Genomic DNA, 23,864 nt, shown 5'->3' with positions numbered 1-23,864 from the left:
GGAAAAAATTAACTCAGAGGAGAAAAAAGCAAGAGATATTTGGAGTGGCCATATAACAACATCCCTGGGCCACAGGAAAACTGCAACCATGAGTAAAATTTTCAGTATCACTCTCTCTGCCATAAGATCAGACCTTTGAGGGGAAAAAGAGTGAAAATGAGAGTGCGGATATGAGGGAATACATTGTAAATATGTAAAGCACATAATGGTTTTTCAGCTGCTTGCTTTTGGATTTGAGGAGAGGCTGGCCCAGAGCGGTCTCTGCTTCCCATTGGGACGTGGAGATCTGGGGACAAACGGATGAGAAAACAACCTGGAGAGCAAGACCCCCAACTCAAAGAGCCCTGAGAAAAACTGCCAGCGGTCACATTTATACACTGGCACAAGAGACATCAGAGCCAGATCCTTAAAGAGGGAGCCGTGCAAGTCCTTTGCCCATCCCACCCCTCATCCTTGCCTTCACCGAGGTTAGAAATCCCAGTGACTGCTGACTACCACCGCCCTGGTCCCCAGTGCAGAGGGACTAGCAATATTAAAAAGGGTTTCCCTTTTGCTGGAGCATAGCAATGTTCCTTTTCCTTTCAAAAATCATTAAGTTTCTAGTCTCAGGATGGCTGAGAAAATCTGCATTAAATACACTCTGACAGGCCTCCCGGGTATAACCTTGAAAACAGTGGCTTCTCCCCAGCATTTACTTGCTATCAAAGGAGTGTGAAGACTTCATTTTTTTTTTTAAACCAAGGGGGTGATGCTTTCCCAAATGCTAAGAAATGGGTGGAAGATGAGGGGTCTCTGAGATGCCCCCCAAGAACCACAGGTGTCCGCACAGCCTGTGCCCATTTTTGCCCATTAACTGCTGCATACTAGCTTGACTTGGGTTTTCAGTTTAGTTTAGTTTAGTTGCTGAGCTTAAAATCCCTGCTTTCAACTCATTTGTTCCCCTGCCCAACCCAAACCTCCCAGAGTGAATAGCTGCTCCTGCTTCAGTCCTGGAATAGCTATAACTGTTATTATAACTCAGTTTGCAAACACAGCACTTGGGTTTTGCACGGATTGCCTCTGCTAACCAAAGTTCCTATCTTTGCTTACAGAGCAGATAAAAACCTCCTTTAGCAGTAACTTACAAGGAATTGTGCATGGCAGCATTTCTCAAACAAAGTATTTTGGGGGTCAGACGAAAAATATCGCAAACTATTCCAAACCCAAAGAATAACATATTTGCACATTAAGGTCTAAATAGAAGCAAAGAAAACCCATAAAGCCAGAGGCCACCTGCCTTGGATCCTGCATTAAGAGATACAGTTCTTACAAACATGCACTGGTGTTTGTATCGGGTGAGTCAGGAGTGTGCAAGGTTTCCTCTGCTATTTGGGGCTCTGGTGGGAAGGAGCTGTGTGTTTTAAAGGAAAACTTATGTCTGTCAAATCTCATGCTGATAATTTACACGGTCATTTTAATTGATTTGGAATAATTCTTCTTTACTGTGATAGTGACACCAGAAGCACTTCTGAGTATTAATAAACTTAAAACGAAAATGCTTCTAAAAGGAAAAATTCTTTGTTTTCTTTCAGATTGATGAAAAAGAGAGGTCTTACACAGACTGTGTGAGCACTGATGTTCCAAAGCAGGTTTTGTGGGTTGTCTCCAAGCAGCACATGGATTTAGTAGCAAGTGGGCCAGGGAAAGTTAAAGGCTTTCTGTAACACCCCTGATTTGTGCCAAGTCATGTTCGTCCTCTCCTCCCACCTTGGTATCACCTCTGCTGAATGCTTCTGCAAACGCTGTGGCTGAGCTCTTACCTCCGTGCGAGGGATGCGATGGTTTGGGGTAGTTCGAGAGGGACCTGCCTCTTTGGGTGGGTATGGGGAGGTGCGGGTGCCGGTGGTCCAGGGTGGGAGTTGTGCTGGTAGTGGGGAGCAGAGTGGGACAGGATGGGGGGGCAAGAAGCAGATCCACTGGGGGGTGATGAGAGGCATACATCTGGAAACCAGGCAAATTGTTTGTCGAGAAAAACCGAAGACAGTGACTGAAGAGCTTCGGCTGTGGTGAGGGTCTGAAAAATTGCCAACCAAACCACAATCGCACTGGAGAGGAGCAGTACAGCCCTCCTCCGCTTCTCCCCACAGCACTGTCAGCATCTCCGCACCCAGGCACATCAACAACAGTTTGGACAAGCCCTTCCAATGCCCATTTCCCCTCCAGTTCAAATCCAGAAGTAGGGCTTGAGACACAAGCAAACAGCATCGATCCCTGGGTAAACTCCTGGTGATGAGTGAGCAGAGCCTGCGCTTTGCTGTCTTCATCCTTCGTAAGCCTTGCGGCAGCCGCCAGCATCTGGCCGCAGGTCCCCTCTCTCCAAACCTGGCTGTGGGGGCTTGGCAGGGGGTTGCTTTCCCCAGAGCCCAGTGCAACCAAATGGATGTTACAGGATCACAGAATGGTTTGGGTTGGAGGGGACCTTTAAAGGTCACCTAGTCCAAGCCCCCTGCAGTGAGCAGGGACATCTTCAACTCGATCGGGTTGCTCAGAGCCCTGTCCAGCCTGACCTTGGGTGTTTCCAGGGATGGGGCATCGACCACCTCTCTGGGCAACCTGCGCCAGTGCCTCACCACCCTCATCATAAAACATTTCTTCCTTATATCTAGTCCAAATCTACCCTGGTTTAGTTTAAAAACATTATCCCTTGTCCTATTGCTACAGGCCCTACTAAAAAGTCTGTCCCCATCTTTCTTATAAGCCCCTTTTAAGTATTGAAAGTTGTAAGTATTGAATGTTGCAGTGGTTCAAGTTGAAAGAGTTTAACCTCAGGAGACTGCTCTTTCTTCCTCTGTGACTTCTGCTTGCTTTTTCATATACAGCCGGTTTTACAGCTCCCAGCCTTGCTTTTAAAAGGCTGGCAATCTGTCATCCCGTTCACATTTCCCCACTCCCAACTGGAGTACTAAGAAAATTTCATCTGTAAACATGTGCTCTGAACTTCTCCAAAGATGCCTTTGCTTTCCGACACCCTAATACCTCCTCTGTGCAACAACGTCTTTGATTTGAAAAGGGTCACCAGAAATGGCCCTCTGTCCCTCCAGGGACCAGGAGGGTTCACAGCCTCCAGGAGCCAGGTATGGTTCTGCAAAGGCTGATAATAAGCCAGTGCAGCCAAAGTTACTTCAGCTATAAAATATCACTGCATCATCAAATGTAAAGCTTGGTTTGAGCTTTCTACAGCTTTCATGGCTGTATGAGTAACAAAACAGCGACTGTGGTGTTTTAATTAGCGCCTCAGACTTCCTTCATTACTTTTGCCAGTTCAGTCTGTAATTTTTGGAGCACCTATCCTTCATTAAGAGAAAAAGTCTCAAAGACTTGGGAGCCTGCAACTCCTCTTTTATATACCTGAAGATCAAGGCTCAGGCATTTTAGACATACTGCTGTTAAAATACACTTAAAACTGCCTCTCCCTGCACATCAGCCAGCACGGTCTTCTCCATCCACATCTGAAGCAATAGTTTTGATCCTCTCTCAACAGCTTTGAGCCAGTTAGTGTGCTGTGCCTTCTGCTCAAATCCTTAACACATTTTTTTTGGCTGGTCTTGAAATGCAGCAGGACCAGGGGTGGCTGGTCATGGCTTGCCCTTCCTCAAAATTGCCTCTTCAACTCCATTTACTTACAATATATTGAAAAATCTCTCAACTGAGCTCCCCAGCCTCAAAGGTCATGTAGAAACCACCTCTCCATGCTTCACTTATTTAGGAAATATGTTGAGTTGTCCCATGTTTTAAGGGCTTTGAGGGAGGTCTTCCCAATGGTATGCGGCTGAGAGAAGGATCTTCTTACAGGACAGCGGAGATGCAGTGGGAGAAGCAAACCCAGCCTGGACACACCTCGAAAGGGAACAGCACCAGGGAAGGACTGTTTGCATCCCCAAAGGAATGGGAGGACACAATCTTCTACATTTTGCTTTCCAGCATCTCTCCTTGTGCATCACAGATGGCTGCTCAGGAAAAAGAAATGAAATTCTCCTATAAGCACCTGATTCTAGGAGCTGAGGCTTTCAAGGACAACTGCTGAGTCTCAAGGCCAGGTTCGAGAGGGCAGGACACATTGAGACACTGGGACAGCCCAAGAAATGGTACAGCAGGCACAGATGAGGCTTGCGGTGGTCTCTGACCATGAGGTACATGGCAGAGTGACGCACATCCTTTATTTGATAAAATTTTGAAGGAAAAGGTGCGTAAAAATCCTGGGAAACGGCATGGCATATACCAAGACTCAAAGAAACAGCCTGATGCATTTATGAAAATAAACAGACAAATCAAGACCTTTAAGTAATAAAAGAATTTTTCTGTTGTTAGTCAATTTATATTGTTTTAAGTTTGATCAGCTTTAATAATGACCCTGCAGCACTTTTCTTGTTTCCCTCCTGTTCAATCAAGAAGCAGAAAAATGGGGAAGATAGGAATTTCTTCTTCCCACACACAGAGAGGAGGCGGCATTGCCCCACTTGTCAACTCAAACCCAGTAAAACCCAGGATGGGACTCAGTTTTTGCCTGTATCGCCATGATATAGCACTGACTTACTCTGGGTATAAGTAGCAGTGACTCTGGCAGGTATTCGCCCTGTTATTTAGTGACTGCAAGGAAGAAGAACAATTGCTATTATCTTTTGGATATTTTTTTAATCCTACCCTGAACCTGTTTTTCCATCATGAGATAGAGTTAGAGGAATTCAGACTCTGCAATGAACACAGACAAGGGTGTCGGTACTTAACAAGAATTGTGAGGCTCTGAGTGATGTTCTGGGTCGTTAATGAAGCCACCTAGAAAGGCTGACATATTTGTATTCATGTTAAAAGAAAATAATAATAATAATTTGAGGCTGTTGAAAAGTGCTGCTCTGACAGCCCTGGAGAATGCCTCTCATTTACCCACAGACACAAACCAGCTTCTCCTCCTGCTGTGCCACCACTGTTTTGAGAGGGATCAGCCTGGTTGTGGACACGGTTGTTCCCCACTGAGGAGGAACCCCAGACCACCCTCCAGCCCATTCTCTGCCACCTGCAGCCTCATTTTCCAGGCTCAGGGACAGCCGGGGGCTCTTGCCCAACCATCGCTACACCACCAACTCATGGCCATGGCCCATGCATGGGGCAGCTGTAGGGTGGGAGCTGAGGCAAGGGGACCTTTCTGGTCTTGGGGTATCCCAGGCCATTCCTCTTAAGCCAGGGATCAAACCCCAGCCCCAGCACATGCTTTCAATTAAGCAGCATCTCGCAATAGACAGAGTAAGCAGGGGATCTTGCTGCCTCCATCTTCACAGCATTTCTCCAGCCCTTCCTCCCTCAGCATCACGTACTGCCTCTAAGGTCTACACCCTGTCCTGCCTGCACTTCAGGATTTTCCAAAGTCTCAAAAAAATCAGGTGAGGAATTCTGCAGCAGCTGTGGTTGGTGATACGAAACCAAACACCGTTTCTATTTGCTGATGTGTGCTTTGGTTTTGAGTGTGCTGGGTTTGGGTTTCGCCCTTCCTTCCTTCCTTCCTCCCTTCCTTCCTCCCTTCCTTCCTTCCTTCCTTCCTTCCTTCCTTCCTTCCTTCCTTCCTTCCTTCCTTCCTTCCTTCCTTCCTTCCTTCCTTCCTTCCTTCCTTCCTTCCTTCCTCCCTTGTCTAGGAGCCTCAGAGACTCTCAGGTCAAACCTCAATCTGCCTGGAGGGCTTTCAGCACTTCCAGGATTCAGTGGCCCCTCAACACAGAGGCTTTCTGGGTCACTTTCTCACTCGTCTCACAGAAAGAGCTCACTGCTGTTCCACCAACATCAGGTTTGAGGTGACAGAAGAGCCCCTGGGACCCCGACTGCTGTAACCTGCTGCTGCCCAGCCTCGGCTGACTGCACGGTTTTTGGCCAGGCTGTGCTCGGATCTGCTCAGGATCCTCGACTGAAGCAGGGCTTTGGGCTAGGAGGGGGGCTGAACTTCCACTGCACACTAAAGAAGCTCCCAGTCTACATCAGGCTTTGCCAGGACATGCTTCCCTGGAGAGAAAGGCAGCAGGGAGGAAAGCAACAGTGAGAAACAACAAGGAAAAAAGCAAAGAGGACTCAGGACTGGGTAATTTCTGGCCAACAATTGTCTCTAATAAGGTTTGACTGTATTAATTAATTGAGATGTGCCTTGGAGAGCTGGAGCTGCTGCTGCTGGAAGTCAGCCAGGAAGAAAAAAAATCTCATTTTCTCTGCAAACCTGCTGATTAGACCAGATCTCTGAGGTTCACTGTAGCAGGCTTTGGGGAGACAGGCAGTGTTTCAGGGCCTGTGACCCAGCCATAGGTAGAAATTGGTTGTCATGAACTGCCAAGGGAGGTGGCCAGGGTTGGAGGAGGACAAAGCTTTGCAGTGGGACCGAGCTGGGTCGTTCCTTTGCATAAGCTTTTGATTAATTTCCTACATGAAGCCAAAATGCATGCATTTTTCCCTGTCTGTGTAGGAAGAAAAACAAATAATGTGTCATTCAGCAGAGGTTCAGGTCATTGGTAGGACTAAGACTACTCTTGAGTACTTACACACCCATTGTCCATGCTCTCAGTCCCAGAAGCAACTCCCACATGGACCTCTCTGGGAGGCAGAGACATCGGTGGACTGGATGGACCAGGATCACAAAAGGTAACCTCCTGGTCCCAAATAAGCTCTTCCAAAACACTGTGTAGATACTGTGGACCTGTGCTCCCGCTGGGTGCCAGTCACCACCGTGGGCAACGTGGGCGCAAGGTCCCCAGGGAAGAAAATGCTTCAGTCTGTTCTTCCGTGGCTGTGTCCTTGAAGGACACAGAGCGTTGGTGCACATTATTGGGGGTGTGGGGCTGAGCTCATACCCCAGGGGTATCTACACAGTGTTTTGGAAGAGCTTATTTGGGACCAGGAGTTACCTTCTGGGTGCGCAGGAATAGTCACCATATGTCGGGGGGTGCAGGGAGCATGTGTTTATAGTTTGCACTACAGAGTTTTTCTAGGTCTTGGGAAATGTCCTGGAAAAGATGGTCTGTGCATCTTTCCCATATAAATGCCACTTACAAACTGGCAGGGAGGGAGAGGACAAAACGGTCCTTTCCAGCTTTGCTTTTCTGCAATGCAGAGAAACTTTGCTCCTTGCTTTGAACACAGTGTGGAGGAATCAGCAGGTAGTCTTTGTGCCCTTGGTCCCTCCGTGAATCTGGACTCCTGTACGTCTCCAAGAACAACCCTCCCACTGCTGCTACGAGAAGTGATGGAGGTCGAGGAACATCCTGCAGCCCTGTTCATCTGAGAGCAGTAGCATGATCTGGGGTTTAAAAACAGTAATATTGACCCAAATGAAAAAAAAATCACTAGAATAGAGACATGTCTCTGTTAGGCTCAGTGACTCCTGGTTGCTTTTTCATGCAATTTTTTCTCTCGGGAGTTTTTACATGGAAGCAGGAGGAATCCCTTATACAGCTGTTAACTTTTCCTATTTTTTTCTAAAAAATATAATTCCTATGGCTCAGATATTAGGGGGCTGGGTTTAGACCAGATAGAGTAAAAATGCTGCTAACAACCCTTGTAACTCTTCCTGTAGTTTCTATAGCCAGGACTTGAGAAGATGCTGGACAGAAGTGGGTACTGGATGGCGTGGGGTTCAGATGTTCAGGATTAAGAGATGTTGGGCCAGTGCTGGGAGTCCCTCAGTTTCCCTTTGCCTTTTGGATACAATTTCAACACACTTGGAAAGAAACTGTCCCAGTTTTCCACAGATTCTTTTTCTGCCATAAGAGGGAAATAATCGAGACTGAAACTACTTCCACTAATTGTCTCATTATTTTAAGTCTGAAATGCTGCCAAGTTGCTGCTTGGGAATTGTTCAAACAGCTTTAGTTACCCTTCTCTCCTGAAGGCCAGGCTCCCCAGTAGGAATTCTGCACACCAGGTGGTCATCGCGCACGTCAGGAGATATAGTCTGGTCACACAGCCCAGGCCAGCTACAGCCTCAAGTCATCAAACTGATGTTCCCAGGTGCTGCTGTGCTATCTCCTGATTGAAAATTTTGAGGTCGGTAAGGGCTATTACATTTTTTTAAACCTCAAAATGAAAACAAAGCAGAAGGCAGATACTTGCCCCCAAAAGACAAATGATTCTAAGAGATTGGAAGACATATCTTCCCAGAGGAAGAAGTGAAATGAAATGTTTTCAAGGACCTTTGTTAAACTCGAGAGAAAGACAGCTCACAAGCCCTTTGCTTGCTTCAGCCATAGGTGGTTCCTACGTTGTTGTCTGGAGCCATTTGCCTTCTTTCTACACTGATGTCTCAAGCAGGTAAGGTCACAAACCTTAGAGGGACCAGGCTGCAGAGAAATCATGGTTATGGGCTCAACTCAAGCAAACTCAGCCAAGATCTAGTCTTGGTCATCAGTGCTCTCCCTATCCTTCTTTATGTCAATCACTTGCTTTTCCAGCAATCCCTTTCACAAGCATTGGGCTTATTGGATAGTTGCGTGAATGGGGGTATGTATGGGTAAAAACTATAGAAGTTCATCCAGAAGAAAGGAAGAGAAAGTCCCTGTCCTTGTCAATGCTTATGAAGAAGCAGGAGGTCAAACATGGACTTACCTAAGCAAAGCTCTGTGCCCTGTATATTTCCTATTCACATTTTTTGGCTGCTGACCCAGTTGTAACTTGGCCTCAGAGCGTCCACATTGCACTCAGGAATAGCTGAGAAATGGCTAACTCCTGGTGGGAAGCGTTTCTTGGGAAACCGAGGCCAGACCCTTGCTTCTGATGGCATCTTGGGTTTTATCTGTACTACCGTATAAAACAAGCCTGGACAAAATCTTTGGCCCTGGGGTTGAAAGGTAAATTCTGGCTTGCCTGTGCCCACATGCTTAAATCTTCCCCCACCAGCACAGACACCTTTGCCATGTGTCCTGGGTCTACGACACCTCCTCAGTATGCCAAGGCACTGTTTGGTCAGGAGGAGCCAAAACCATGCCAGTGAGCTGATAGATAACCAGATTGGACAACAGTAGGACAGGGCTTAAGGATGCTTAGAATCACAGAATGGCTTGGGTTGGAAGGGACCTTTAAAGGTCACCTAGTCCAACCCCCCTGCCATGAGCAGGGACATCTTCAACTCGATCAGGTTGCTCAGAGCCCCGTCCAGCCTGACCTGGAATGTTCCCAGGGATGGGGCATCGACCACCTCTCTGGGCGAGCTGTTCCAACCTGTTCCTGGCTCTGTCGACTATTTCACATCGACAGATGTGGCTCTTGCCTCATTTCATGTGTACATGTGCTCGTGGGAGTGGTGTGGGAACATGTTTGAATGTAACTATGGCCACGCATTCATGCGTATGTGCTCACGGCGATCTGCCGTCCCCACGGGGAACCTGTTTTATACTAAAAATGTTTTTGCACTAATGCGTAAATTAAGTATGACTGCAAAAATAGTCAAAACGGAGCCCAAAAGAGAACAGAGAAGATTGATTATGTGCATATTTTAAGTGCTTTATGTCTGTGAATGTTTATTCGAAAAATAAGAGTGAAAGAGAAGCACTGACACTACAAATAAAAATAATATAGGGAAATACATCTCTTTTATTATTAAATTATAGATTAAAATAGGAAACGTAGGGGAATATAGAAACATATATCTCTTTGTGGAGGCTTTCTATAACAATCAGCATAAAATAACGTAGCAGCACCTGACAGCTTAAATAAAGATAGGAGCCTCAGCTCCTATCTACGCATTTATCTCCTCTGATCCAGACAGGGTAAAGAGGCATAAAAGGCTTAGATAATAGCATCTTTTCTGCACACCAGATCCCAAACGATAGGCAGATTTTATACTTGGTTACTCCGTATAATGTCAACATTGTTAGAAAACAAAAGCACCATGAAGGAACATTTTTTCCCCCCTCCCTCTATTTCAGTGTATTTTCCTTCTGATCTTTTACTTTGTGATTTCTGTATAAAATACTATGGGGCAGATATGAAACTCTGCACCTCTGGGCCAGCCCCTGAATTTGTGGGGCAGCAGGACATGGGACGATGGGAAGGAGCAGTGAGGTTCAGATGGGTACACACAAATCGTACTCACAGAAGCGGAGAAAGCACCAGCCGATTCGCTTAAACCCCATCCTTTCCTTCCTGCAAGCTGTCACAACATCTATTGCAGTCGACAGCTATCGACCATTGCATGCCACGCCATTAGCCTTTGCCACCCAACACGTCAGATGACGGAGATGGAGGAAGCTGCGTGTCACATCGGAGCCAAGCAGCACATGGGAGGTGCGAGCAGAGCCCCGGGTGGTGAAGCTGATGGAAAGTCTTACTCCAACCAGGTGTTCCCTGTTGTCCGTGCTTTGTCCAACGAGGTGGACTTCATCTTGGGAGGCTCTACCCTGGCACCATGGACCCTCTGAAGACCATGCTTTCCCCAGTTCCCTTTATCACCAACAGTTACCTGTTGCCCCTGAGCAATTCTCCTGTGTCCTTGGCATGGTCAAGGTGACACCACAGCAAGCCAACCCAACCTGGGGGAGTTCCTGCAAATTTCCATGCTAATATCCATCCCTCTGGAAAATGTAGCCCTTCTCAGAAGGTGCAGCTGCCACAGGACCAAGGTCCTGGGCATCGCCTGGGAGTCGGCACATCGCCTTCGCATCCACAGCTATGCTGCTTTGCCACGGTTGACATCCACAGGACCATACTTCCCCTTTGACATTGCTCAGCTGCTTTTACCTCCAAGGAGCAGTCCTGAACCCACATAAAGTTCTCACTTTGCCTTTTCTCCCTGGACTTGCAGGGTGTATGGACTGCCTTTATGGTCCCAGGAAGCCGTTTCTTTGGCTCTACGCAGATTTGCATCAGGGACTTTACTGCTTAGCTCAGAAAAAATAAGTAGCACTATGAAACAAGCCTGGATTTCTAGATCTCCTTGCACGTGCACCTTTTCTGCTATGAACTTCACTAACTTTTCCCGTAGTGGGCAACACTAGGAGCTCATTCCCTTTCCCACAGCCATTTTCACATCAACCTGTGGGACCTGAACATCTGAGACTTCTATCAAACCGATCTAACCTGGTCAGGGGGTTCAAAAATTATTTAGGGTGGACAGACTGACACACATACACAAGATTCATTTTCTCAAGAAACCGCAGGCTGAACAGAATAATTAGCTTGTTTACCTTTAGTTGAATCAACTTGTTAGTTCTTACTAGCCTGAAGGGTTTTCTCCAGGGACACCTATATTTGGCTAGTTGATTTGTTATGAGAAGAAAGAGTTCTTGGCACTTGCTTGAGGAGACAGGGAAAAATATTGGCAGCAGCTACCCACATTTTTTGGAAAACATTTACTTTTGAGTCCCAGCATAATGGATGGTGACAATAAGAATGATTGTCCAAGCCTGACTTGGAGCCAGTCCCTCAGGGAGGTTGCATCAAAGACCCTGCCTTCCTCAGCTCCATTTCCAGGGAGGATGGGGCCAGGTCTGAGGGCAGGAGACCTCATGTCCTGAGAGAAGGGAGGCTCTGGGAGGTAGAGAGGGTAAGGCCAGGTCTAAGGCACCAAGAGCAAGGCTGTTTTACTGGAGAGGAGAAGGAGCCACCTATTAACAACAAGCAGGGCCCAGGGCTAGCCAAGCCTCTTGGCTGACCCACACTCATCATCCATCACTAAGCCAACTCCCAGCTCTACCATCAAATGACCATTAAGACCCTTAGTTGGGCCACACCATCTTTCCATGGTACCTTCAACAACCCTGTAGTGATAGTTGTCCTATCACTACAAGGGCGTGTAGCGATAGGACAAGGGATAATGGCTTTAAACTGCAAGAGGGTAGATTTAGATCAGATGTAAGGAAGAAGTTCTTCACTGAGAGGGTGGTGAGGCACTGGACCAGGTTGCCCAGAGTGGTTGTGGATGCCCCATCCCTGGAATTGTTCAAGGCCAGGTTGGATGGGGCTCTGAGCAACTGGATGAAGTTGAAAATGTCCCTGCCCATGGCAGGGGGGTTGGACTAGATGATCCTTAAGGTCCCTTCCAACCCAAACCATTCTGTGATTCTATGAGTGTGGGATATATGGGGTGCAGGGAAAAGGGGAGGTGAAAGAACTTTGGCCAGCCCTCAATTCCAAGTGTATCAGGCAGCAGGGTGACCCTCTGCCTGGTGACACTGTTGGTGTCTTGGAGGTTACACAGGCCCCTTGTTTAGCTCATGAATGCACCTAGGACCTGCAGATTCTACACATCGATGCACCATTTAATCCTCATGCCCATGACCCACAACTCTCCTGAAAAAAATTCATCAAGCCTCAAGCCTAGCCCAAACTGAGGCCCTGCAATTACTTTTTCCAGTAAAAATGAGAAAGAAAAATACCCCAAACAATTTGCTCCTAATACTCAAATTAAAACTTTTTCGTTCTCTGCTTCATGCTGTTGCTCTCTCTCCTCCCCTCTCTGTCTTACAGAAGTGTGACTAATCCTCTTCCTTCCCTTGCACTGTTACCTTGAAGGTATTTATAGAGTGTGATCATGTTCTCTCCTGTGTCTTTCTTCCCTTTTCAACTCTGGATAAATCAAGCTTCCTCAGACTTCTCTCACGTGTCTTATCTTTCGCGAGGTCATGCTAACTGCAATGGCAAGCCAAGAAAGGTTTTGCCTCTTGGAGAGGACACTTCAGAGCTGATACAGCCGCTGCACAGGCTCTGCAAGAAACTTCTGATGGCCTCGCTCTGCGTATGCACATCCGCAGGCTCTTGCCAGGTCTGCGTGCTTGTGGGTTTGCACGCACCTGCATGCATTAGAAACGGGAGGATTTATCTGCTCCCAAACAAATTAGCCAGCGCTATCATATATTTTATATTATCTCATGTCGTTGTTAGTGTTCTGCCTTCTGAGCTGGAAGCAGCAGCAAGGAAGATGAATGTAGGGGGTTGAAAGAGATTAAGCTGAAAGGTTTGTCCAACCACATCTGCAGGCTGCCTGAGAAATGGACGGTGTCTGGGAGGGAAAGGGTGGTCTCTCACGCTGTGCCTAGGTTAATTAATGAAGGAGACTCAAGGTGCTGGTCCAAATGACCCAGAACTGCCTCATTCATACTATTAAACTCTCTCCCCCTTCAAAACAGAGCAACCGCTTGCAAACGGACTGGGAATGGTCCTTGGCTTGTGCTAGCTCCTGACCAATGCCCAGGAGATGGCTAGCTGGCCATGGCCAAAGCACTTTAGGGATTTTACTAGGTGTGACAATAAATTCCCATGGCTCCAAAGGCTCCTGGGCACTGTGTGATTTATGAGTGGCCTCCAACTGCAGGTACTTCCAGTCATCACCGTGACCGGAGCCGTCAGGTCTGCGAAACAGTTGGAAATTTCTGACTGGATTTCTTTCTTTCGCTTTTCTCATGGGAAAGCATGTTACCTGGGAAAATGTGAGGTTTGCAAGTAGAAAAACAAAGTGCTAGATTATATTTTAATATTACTTTCTTCATCTTTTTTTTTTTTTTTTAGTTGAGTACATTGAAACCATGGCCTCTTGACTGCTGCCTCCATCACCACCCCTTGGAGGACAAGAAAACTTGGTGGCTTCAGTGGGGTTCATCTGATTGAACTTAAAGCAAAATCAAGGAAAGGTCTAAAATTGTCACCTTAATTGGCTTCATAGTCCTTGGAGATAATGCTGATCTGTAGAGAGGGTAAATGTCCCTCTGGACCTGTCAACCTCTCTCTGCTGATTTAAAGGAAAAGTTCAGAAGATGAGGTGAAAACCAGGTGGGGTGGAACCCATCTCCTGCAGCCTGCTGGGACCATCCCTGTCTGGTGGGCGGACAGGGGTCAAGTGAGAAACAGGGTCCATTTCTCTTCCTGTCCAAGGTCCCTCTGGGAAGACCATTTTCTGTTTTCTTAATAAAAGCAGGTAAAACAGAACAGAAACATCTGGGGCTTTATTTTAGTCCTCATTTTTCTTCCCCTGGAATTATCCTCAATAAGCATTTTATTTTCCACTCGCTATCTTTTATTGCAATTTTTACTATTCCTGATTTGTCACTGTTGTTCAGAAGCCAAATTGTACCAAAAGCCCAGTATTTTTCTGGGGGAATGACTTTCTGTTTTCCAGCCTGCTCTTCTATCGGAGGCTTTTATTTTTTGCAACTCACGGCTGCTCCCATCTCAGTGGCACATCACTGAATTCAGCCCCTTCTCTTTAGCAGCGCACATCTCTAATCCCAGTGCAAAGCAGGATCACCGATCCCTGTGTAGGGGATATGGGAAGATTTTCAGAGCAGATTAGCCAGCTACTGCACTTGGAATGCAGTTCCTGCCTCAGCACCAAAATAAGAGCTCGGTAGATTGTGCACACAGCAGGTGCTGCTAAAAGTCACATTGTTCCTGATACGCTGATGAGAAATTTTGATCCCAGCTTGTAGTTAGCTGCTTCACGCAAGCACAAATATCCCAGGTCAAACGCACTGTCACCTGGTTCTGCCTCACAATGATTTCCCTACCTTAAAAACATCCTTATTTTACACAGTGATGCAGTGAGTTTGCATCGTTTTCCAAAACCTGAGACACACCCAGAAACAGAGGCCGTAATTCCTCATCCCGTGGGACAGCATTCAACTTGCAGCTTAGGCATTTTGGGGGAATTCACTGGATTTATTTTTGTTATTTGTTTTGGTTTGGTTTTTGTTTTGGTTTTTTTTCCTCATTTGTTTGTTTGTTTGTTTTTTGCTCTAGCCATTCCAATTATAATTAAAACTTATTGGTAATGTGATAGCATATAATGAACTCAACTAGAGATCTGGACCCCCTCGAGTCAGGTACTTAATTACTAACAGGCTTTCCAGCACACATTAAGGATTGGCCTGGCTGGGTCTGTAGGGAGGAAGAATGAAGCAATATCAGGAGAGGGAGATAAATTTCCTTGCATCAGTCCCAGGAGGGTGGTAACTCTGAAGCTGCTTTACCCAGTGTGTACGCTTCCACACTCCGCGCTGACGGATGGGTCCCTGAGCTGTCACTTCACATGCACTTGGCCTGCGGAGACTCCCATTACCTTTTGCAGACGGGGGAATCCAACCCTTAGGGCTTCCCCAGCTCCAGAATGGCTCTCAGACTTTTATGGTCCTACACTTTCCTCCTCCCAGCTCCTGGATTCCCTATTAAGCTTCTTCTGCATCTTCTGTCCGGCCTCTGGGGAGCCCTTTCTCCTCTGCTTCCCACCTCCAGACCAGAATCAGCTCAGGACCTTGTCCGCTCTTCCCTTCCCACACCTTCTGGCCCTGATGGAGAAGTCTCGCGTTGCGAGTTTAACGCAGTTCCTCATCTTTTACCAAAACATCAGGAGAACCCCTACAGCTGGATCCTAGGGGAGGTTCCTCATCCAGGTCTCAGGACATTTCCTGTAGTTTTTCCCTCCAGTTAACATCCTAAATCATCACAAAAAGGAGACGAGCTTGCCAATGGAATAGGGAAACCCAGGGAATTCTCTGGGAATGGAGCACCCGACCACATTTCAGGAGTTCCTTGGGCCAGCACAGCTTATGGCTTTAAGGTTTGCTAAAGCCTGCAAAGCCTGACAAGCCCCCAAGTGATCCCATCGTCTTCCCAAAGGGAAACCTTCTCTTCTCCCTTCCTTTAAGTAATCAGATGTTGTCCTGGTTGCAAGCAAAGCTTTTATTCCTGACGCACAGCTTGAGTTCCTCATTCCAGCTCTTTGCGAGGCAGAGAACAACTCCTTCACGTTACCTTGGAGGTATTTATAGGCTGTGAGCATCGTGACCCCCTGAGCACTTTTCCCCACACTGGAAGGAAGACTCAGCCGAGATGACTCTGCCCGTGCCCTCTCTCTGAAAGATGATGTGGCTGTGACAGGCAGACCAAGATGTGCAGTTTGTTTCTCAAGCAGCCTGGCTGGGTTACATTCTCTTACCAAGAGGAAGAAACAAAACAAACGGATTGGAAGGGGGAAGGAAAAAAAAAAAAAAGACCTACCATAAAATTGCTATAACTCATGTGTCAAATCAACTAACCCTTGCAAGGAGGAGTGTAATTCCTCACCGTGCAGAGGAAACACTTAGGCAAACTCAGCCTTGTCTGGGGCTTTACACAAACAGGTCAAATGGCTTTGATTCATTCCAAGCCCTGTCTAATAATTCAGCATGCTGGTTTGCTCTCCTCTCCATTAGGAGATGGCAAACACATCGTCCTAACCTGCAGCCTTTATTACAGAAGATTCAGTGTGCATGGATTTATGTCACCTCATGCCTTGTGACATCTTTTTAAGGTGCCTTCTGCTGTGCATACCGAGCATCAAAGGAAAACACAGACAGCAACGAAGGAAAAAATGCACGGTGCTACAGGAGACATCTGCTACCTATTTCCAGATTGCAGGTAACCGAGTCAGCTGTATAATATCTGAGACATATTGCCGTGAAGGCTGTCATGGAGAGATGCATTTTTCTTCACATGCGCGGAAGTTAAAATCTCGGAAGAAATAGCTAGCCTGTCATTAAGACTTGTTTATCCAAAGTCAGCGAGGCAGGTAGCTCTGAGAAGCTATGACTTGCCTTCTGGCTTTCCTCTCTAGGGCAAGTCTGAAGAAGGGGCCAGGCTGGCTGCAAGCCAAATCATTGCACCTACAGCCAACTCTTTGCGAGCCAGTCTCCAGGTCCTGGACACCAGTTATGGGTGATGCAGATGAGGAATGGACAGAAAGAAATTCAAGTTATAATCATGGTGGAGCTGATACTTATGGAGGGTCCAGTATGGGCAGCAGGAGGAAAAAAAACATAAAGCAAAGCATTCAATAAAGGCTGCCACAGTAGAAGAAGATGAATTGAGAAATTCAAAACACTTTACGATTGATTTGACTGTTTATGTAAAATTCTCACGGACAGGACCACATGAACTCTGTACAAGTGGTGGCCCAGACACTGGTTTTGCTCAACAAAATTCACAGCCATCATCCAAGTGAAGGCTCCCTTCCCATGGGGCTGTAGCTGCCCTGTGTTTCCTTTGCTCTGATTAATCAAGGATGATGGGATTTCCCAGGTGGCTGCTGCAGAGGCATCAGCCGGCGTCATTTGATGCAAAGCTTGAAGCAAAGCTTGATTATTTTGCAGAGATTGTGTTCAATTCGCCATCTCTGAAGGCACCCCGGAGCTCTCCCAAGACCTGTCCTGAGCATTTGCTGGGCCCAGTTCAGCTCTGAGCCTCCAGAGACCTCAAATCACGCAGACAGGGACTCCCGAAGACAATCCCATTGCTGCCTGCCTGAAGAGCCAAGCACTTCCCACAGGCACCTCCACTCCTCGTGGGTTTTGCAGCCGTTAGCAGCTAAAATCCCGCGAGGCAGAAGAGATCTGCAAGACGTGTGTGCAATGCCTCCTGCTCGGCCGTCTGCAGCACAGACCCCTGACAGTTAAAGACCTGCAGCTCGGACAGAGACACTGAAGTTGAGTCTTGACTTGAATTATGTGCTTGGCCTTTTTCTTCAATGTACAAGTAACAGGAAGAGAGGAGGAAAGCAAAACCCACCAGTTTCTCAGCTCTTAACTCGCAGCCCTTTAGCATCTGGACCTGTTTAAAATCCCATCCCAGAGTGGACTGCCATCCCCTTGGGAGCAAAGAATAGATGGCTGAGCCTGGCTGTGTGTGAAAGATGAGCAATTTGATCCTGGTTTTGGAAGAAACACCAGAAAACCTGCCCCATTCCTTTCTCTTCAATGAACTGGACCCATGAACCTGAAACCAGCTGCCTGCACTTGTGTATCAAAACACCCTCCAACCCATATGTCAGCAGTAGCATGGGGAGGGCTGCCTAATAACTCTGTCAAAGCACTCAGTGAGGACAGGTATTGCAGACAGGATTTTCCAGTTGGATTCAATAAATCAAAACCACAGCACAACTATTTTTACTGCATCTCTCATGCAAACTGCTTTCCAGATGGCTTTGGACAGAAAGAAGAACGTGTGCGCTCAGGAGCTACCTGTGAAGGAAGAAGAGGGATTCACGTGAAAGCAGGTGAAAAGAGATGAGACTCAAAAGTGACGGGATATGGCCAAGGCAGTTTTGAGCTGGAGAATACATATCTAATCCAATGGGATACCAGGAAACACTTTTGTCCCCATGAGACGGTCAAGCAGTGGAGCAGGGGCCCAGAAAGGTTTATTCAGTCTCTGTCTCCGGGGGTCATGCGTTCCTTCAAGCCACCCTGTGCAGGCAGCTAAATCCCAGTCCCCCCAACAGCTCCAGTTAGGTGGACCAGAGGGTGCAGGAGATGACCTCTGAGGACACACCAGAGGTCTGGCCATGCCCCGCACCTTGCATGGATGCCATTCCCGGCGGCAGGGAATGATGTGTCACTGCTGAGTGACTGAAGGACCTCCAAGGCAGATCTGCAGCTGGGGTAGGACTTCTTACCAGCTCAGCTCCAGTTAGAAGCAGGGAGATGCCTGGAAATATTAACGAAGATGACAACCTTTCTTAACACCTATCATCAAGCTCACTGCAGCTCAGCGACAGCCAGCTGTTGTATCACTTGTTATTAGACCCAAATCCTGGAGGAGTTATGTGTGATTTAAATATGTCGTGACCTTAGAAGATACTGATCCTTCCTGCAAACTCATTTTTCTTCCCTGTGGCAGTCCTAGGTTCTCCTTATTCAGGACGAAGAGTGGCTTCACCTTCTGGAAACCCTTCCTGCTCCTCATAAAAGAGTCCTGGGTCCTTGTCCTCCACCACCTTGACCACCACAACCCTCTCCTGGTCACACTCCCCTGTCTAATCACACCAAACATGGTTCTCCTCTTCTTCCATCTCCAGGACCTAATGCCCAGCCATGGCTCCACTTCCCATCCACCTCCTCAAACTCATCTTCTCAACCACGATTTTTGCACTCTGTTTTCACTACGAGTCCAGACCCAACGTGCCTGTACTTGAACCTTTAAAGATGGCCAAAAGAGATGAAGGCACTCCACATGAGGTGGTGGAAATGTCTTCCCAGCCCTCCTCCCCCCCCCCACTATCACACAGCTCCCACCATCAGTTCATCCAGGCTTGAAGTTCACTGCCAGAAGGTGTTACCAGAGGGGATTTTGACAGATGCATTTGAAACAAGGGAGCTGTACCGAACTGAAGATTGACAGGAACAAGGTTTTCACTGTTCTGTTCTTTTTTATTTTTTTCAGTGAAATGTGCCCTTCTAAAAAAATTGTTGTAGCAGGAGAACTACCTTTGAATTTGTCCTCTTCCACTTTGGGGTTGAGAAGAAACAGGTTTGGTTTGTTGGTTTTTTTTTAAGGAAGCAGAGGGAATATAAAGTCCACTGGAGGGCAAAAGAAATCATGGATATCTTGGTAGCAGAGTATTTTTTGTCAAAAGGTGGCAAACTTCAGCGACATTAAGAGTCATGTTTAAAAATGACCAAGTGGAAAGTTATAAAAATGAACAAGTCTTGTGTGAAAATGATGAAGGGAATTTCAGGCACAATAGAAGTCAGCTGTGAAAATTGCCAGGAGAGCAGAGAAGACATTTCTGTCTCTGAATGCAAAATAAAACAGTATTCACAGTAATTCATACTAATTTTTAGACTTAACTAGCACTAATTTTTACCCAGCAGTAATTACTATGTAAGGCTCCAGAGCTCTGGAAAAAATCCTTTCTGGGTGTGGCGAGATCCTTGCAGAGGAATTTGCAGAGTGTTTGAGGACAGCCTGTTGAGGGAGAAGTTTTATTTCTCCGCCACACCAATATGGAGAGACATAAATATCACATTCTTATTGATGCAAATAACGGATTGCTCCTGTCAGAACTGACAAAGGCACTAATTTAAGGAGCATTTCCCGCTCTCATACACACAGACGCATTTTTCAAGAGATTTTTGCTCTCCCCTGGGACCTGAGTTCCCAAACCAGGTGAAAATCTGCCAGACGATCTCTTGTGTTTGATTGCATCTGTGAAGAGCCTGTGGGAAACATATGCCAGAAATTATGCTAACGACCAAGCGCAGTAAAACTTGCCAGGTAAACGCAGTGGTTGTCAGCAGAAGACAGCCCAGATGCCATTTTGGGATCCTGCCCTCCATCGCAATGGTCCAGAAATGACTCTTGGTCCCATGGGGACTTTGCAGCAAACTGCCTTCAACCCTAGCCCAGATTTTCCTTCTCATCCTTTAATTATTATTTTGTTAGTGCAGGGACTGATGTGTCCTCTGAAACCTGCACAAGGGATGGGCAGTGCTTTAGGGGCTGCTTACAGGTGTAACCCAGTGTCCTTGTAAAATTAATTATATTCGTTATATATAATTATATCAGTGCTTTCTAGAGCATTGATTTTCCATAAAGTCTTCCTGCATGCTTCCCTGCTGTCCTGAGGGTGGGATTTCTAGCCAATACCACACACACAAGCAAATATCAGGGGACACTAAGGCAGCAACAGACTCCCCCAAAGCCACGTCCCTGTCCCCAGCTGTGTGCTCCTGTTCTGTCCTTGCTGCTGGCACTGGCATTCATGTGGTTGCTGGTGAGACAGGCCAGGGAGGTGATCTGGCTCAAAAGCAGTTGAGGCAAATCAAAAATATGTTCAACTATGTAAGTTGCCTGGTCTGGGTCATTCTGCGTGCCTGTGGCACCAGCGAGCTGGGGATGAAGTGGCTGCAGGAGCTCTCCATCCAGGCTGGATGATGGTGATGCTGCCTAGTCCCACCTCAGAGAGCCCTAATTTCTCCAAGCCCTGCCTCCTCCACCTGGGATCATCCCAAAAATGGCAGGGGGGCACACGCACACAAAAAACCAAGGATCTCACACCGCAGCCCGCATGGTACACAGCCAGCGTGGATGAAGCTGGGAATTACCACGTTTGCAGTTGCAGAAACTGCCGTCTCCAGCCCAGCACCCCGAATCTCTGCGGGGGCGCTGGCAGGCACATCTGAATGGCAGCTCTCGTCCACCCGTAACACAAACAGCTAGAAAATATCTAGAGAGCAGACTGAGGGCATTGAATGGCATCTGCTGGGATGGTGCTAAGCCTGCAGGGGTGAAATGCCAGTTCAGAGATGAAAAGATCCTTCTGGAGACCCCAAGATCAGAAGGCCAAAAGGTGAATACTGGCTGATGGCTTTGCTCAGGACCAGAGACGATGAGTGTAACCTTAACACCTGCCCACTATTCCCAATTGCATTGCTGGCAACAGAGAGCTGGCCATTTGCTCTTTTCTTTAAGTCCACTTTCTCTAGAGAAAATCAATCAGTCCACCAGTCAGTCAATCAGGCAGTCAATCAGTGAGTCAGTCAATCTGAACCACTTGGAAAATGGATCCTGCAGAGACCTGGACTCCCACCCAGAGGCCCTGTGAGCCTTGTAGGAAAAAAAAAACCCACCAAAAACGCAGCTCTGAGGGAGGCTGAGACCTTCCCCAGCCCAAGGCACAGCTCCAGCCCTTGCGAGGCAGCAGCCGTCCCAACCTGGGCCATGTCCAGGTCCCGGTGCTCTTCTAAACCCCTGGAGCAAAACACTCCCTGGCTGGAGATGGCCTTTCTTAAGGGGTCGAATTATTCCCCCCACCCACCTCTCCGCCTCCGCCTTTGGGACTTGCAAGAGTTGCTGCTGCTGACATCTAGTGACAGGGAGAGCCGGCAAGAGGAGTTACCTGAAGCTCTGACAAAACCTTCCCCACCGAGAGAAAAACCTCCTCGGGGTCTTCCCCAGGAGGTGGGCTCGCAGCAGGGATGCTCGGGGTGCGGAGGAGGCAACCCCGAGCCATGCTCGGGGTGTCCCAGCCACTTCGCTACAGCCCCAAACCTTTTGCCTTTCCCCAGCGACCACCCGAAAAAGACCCCCCCACCCAGCCTTTCCCGGTCTATGTAAGCACAGACTCATTCTCGGGTTTGCTATCTCAAAGAAACACGGGGGGGGGGGGGGGGGAATACCCTAAGGGGAGCTGGAGGGGTTGCAGCCAAGCAAAGGCAGGCAGCGAGGGGGCTTCCAGCTGGGGGGGGCCGGGGCATTGCATGCAGAAGACACCCCCCCCCCCCCCGCCTTGCTCCGAGCTGGGGAGGAGGAAGATGAGAAGGGGATGCTCGAAGCACGGGTGCTGCAGACCACATCCCCGCGGATACGGCGGCATCCCACGGGGGACAACATCTCCCAGCCACGACACTGGGGGGGGGGGGGGGCTGCCTTTAGAGCTTACGGAGGGGATGGGGGAGACACCCGGGGACCTTAGCTCCCCGCTCCCAGTGCAAAAAAAAAAATAAAAAAAAGCCTTGAGGACAGCGCAGGGGTTTTGGGGGTGGGTTGTTTTGGGGTTTTTTTGGGGGGGGAGAAGAAATCTGCAGCGGGAAGCCCAGAACACACACGCTGGGGTCAGGACACGGTGCACGGCGCTGCACAGCAGAGCGGCGGAGCCGGGGCTGGCAGCCCACTCCCACCGGCCCCGAAACCCCGACATTTTCCAGCTTCACCATCATCGTGGGGTTTGCCGGCGCCGTGGAAAATCAAGCTCCCCCCCAACACACCCCTCCAAGCTCCTTTTCCCCGGCAAGAAGTCCCTTCATTCCGGGGGGGGATCCATCGAACCATTTCCACGGCAAACAGGACTATCCGGAGCGACGGGGAGGAAAGAGCCCAGCGCTTGGGTCCAGAGCAAACGAGACCACAGAAAACTGGGGTGCTGCTACCCCAGGGTTTGCTCCTGGGGGTGCTGGGGAGGGGAAACCCGACAGCCCCCCCCCCCCCCGCAAGCGAACCCCAGCAGAAAGTTGTCCTGTCCTCCCCCCCCAAAAAAAAAAAATCCCCTCCCCGGTGCCTCCCCGCTTACTCACCCAGGAGGATCAGCGTGCAGAAGTAGAGGATGCCCCTCATCCTACCGCTCGGCACGGCCCGGATCACCCCGACTCGGCTCGGTACGGCTCGGTACGGTTCGGGTACGGCTCTCGGTACGACCCGGGCAGGCGGTGCCGGAGGATGCGCGGAGGTTTGGGCAGGGCGGGAGGCGGCCCCCGCCGCCCCGGGTCGACCCTCCCGGGCCGAAGGGGCTCACACCGGCTGCCGGCTCAGCCCCGCTCCGCTCCCGGCTCCCGGTTCATGCCCGCAACCGGGCCGGGCAGCGCGGGCACCCGCCGGCCGCTCTTCGCCGCATCCCTCCGGGGCAGCTGCGGAGAAAGCGCTTCCTCCCCCCCTTTTTTTTTTTTTATGCTAGTCTTATTAATTTCTTTTTCTTCTTCTTCTTTTTTGTCTCCTCTTCCTCCTCTTTCGGCAGCAAACTTCTGTCCGCGGGGCGGACGCTCCGCCGTGCCCGAGCGGCGGGGCAGCCCTCGGCCGCCTTCCCCGGGCTGCCTCCGCCGGTTCCCCCCGCCTCTCCGCGGCCGCGGCCCCGCGGGGAGGGGCTTCTCGGTCCGGCCCCGCTCCTCCCCGCCTCCCCGGCCCCGGATCCCTGTCCCCGAGTCGGGGGGGGGGGCACACACACACATCCCCCCCCTCTCCCCCAACCCCGAGCAGCTTGTGGAGCTGTGTCTTGGGTGAGCCCCGAGAGCCCCGGGCCATGGCTCCTCTCACCCTTTTCAGCCCCAGGATGTCTTCTTTCTCCCCCACTGCCCTCCTGGAGGGTGCCGGCACCCCCCCCCACACCCCCAACCCTTCATCTCTTTGCAGTCTCAGACAGGGCATCGCTCAGGATAACTGCGCCAGCCCCATCCTCTTGGGACCTGTGCCCTGGTCTTGACCGTTTGATGGCAAAGACACAGCCCTGAAATCTCAGGCCCCATCCTACCACCCCTCCCAGCCATCATCCTTTCCATTAATTCCCTGCAACACGATCATCTTCAGAATCTCCTCCAAAAAAACCCACCTCTGTAAATTCAGGCTAT

At 48.9% G+C, this 23,864-nt stretch overlaps 1 protein-coding gene across 1 annotated transcript in view; it reads right to left on the bottom strand.

Moving 5' to 3' along the window:
* GFRA4 (GDNF family receptor alpha 4) overlaps positions 1-23,579 on the bottom strand; it is a 71,059-nt gene extending 47,480 nt beyond the window's left edge. The window contains exon 1 of the mRNA XM_075040499.1: positions 22,821-23,579. Within this exon, the coding sequence (XP_074896600.1) occupies positions 22,821-22,860 (40 nt within the window). The 5' untranslated portion in view covers positions 22,861-23,579. The remainder of the gene's footprint in view (positions 1-22,820) is intronic.
* Between the last annotated feature and the right edge of the window lie 285 nt (positions 23,580-23,864).

This window comes from Buteo buteo, chromosome 1 (genome assembly GCF_964188355.1).
Source record: "Buteo buteo chromosome 1, bButBut1.hap1.1, whole genome shotgun sequence".
NCBI lineage: Eukaryota > Metazoa > Chordata > Aves > Accipitriformes > Accipitridae > Buteo > Buteo buteo.
Note: the sequence above shows the minus strand (reverse complement) of the source record. Positions and strands in the feature narration are given on the sequence as shown.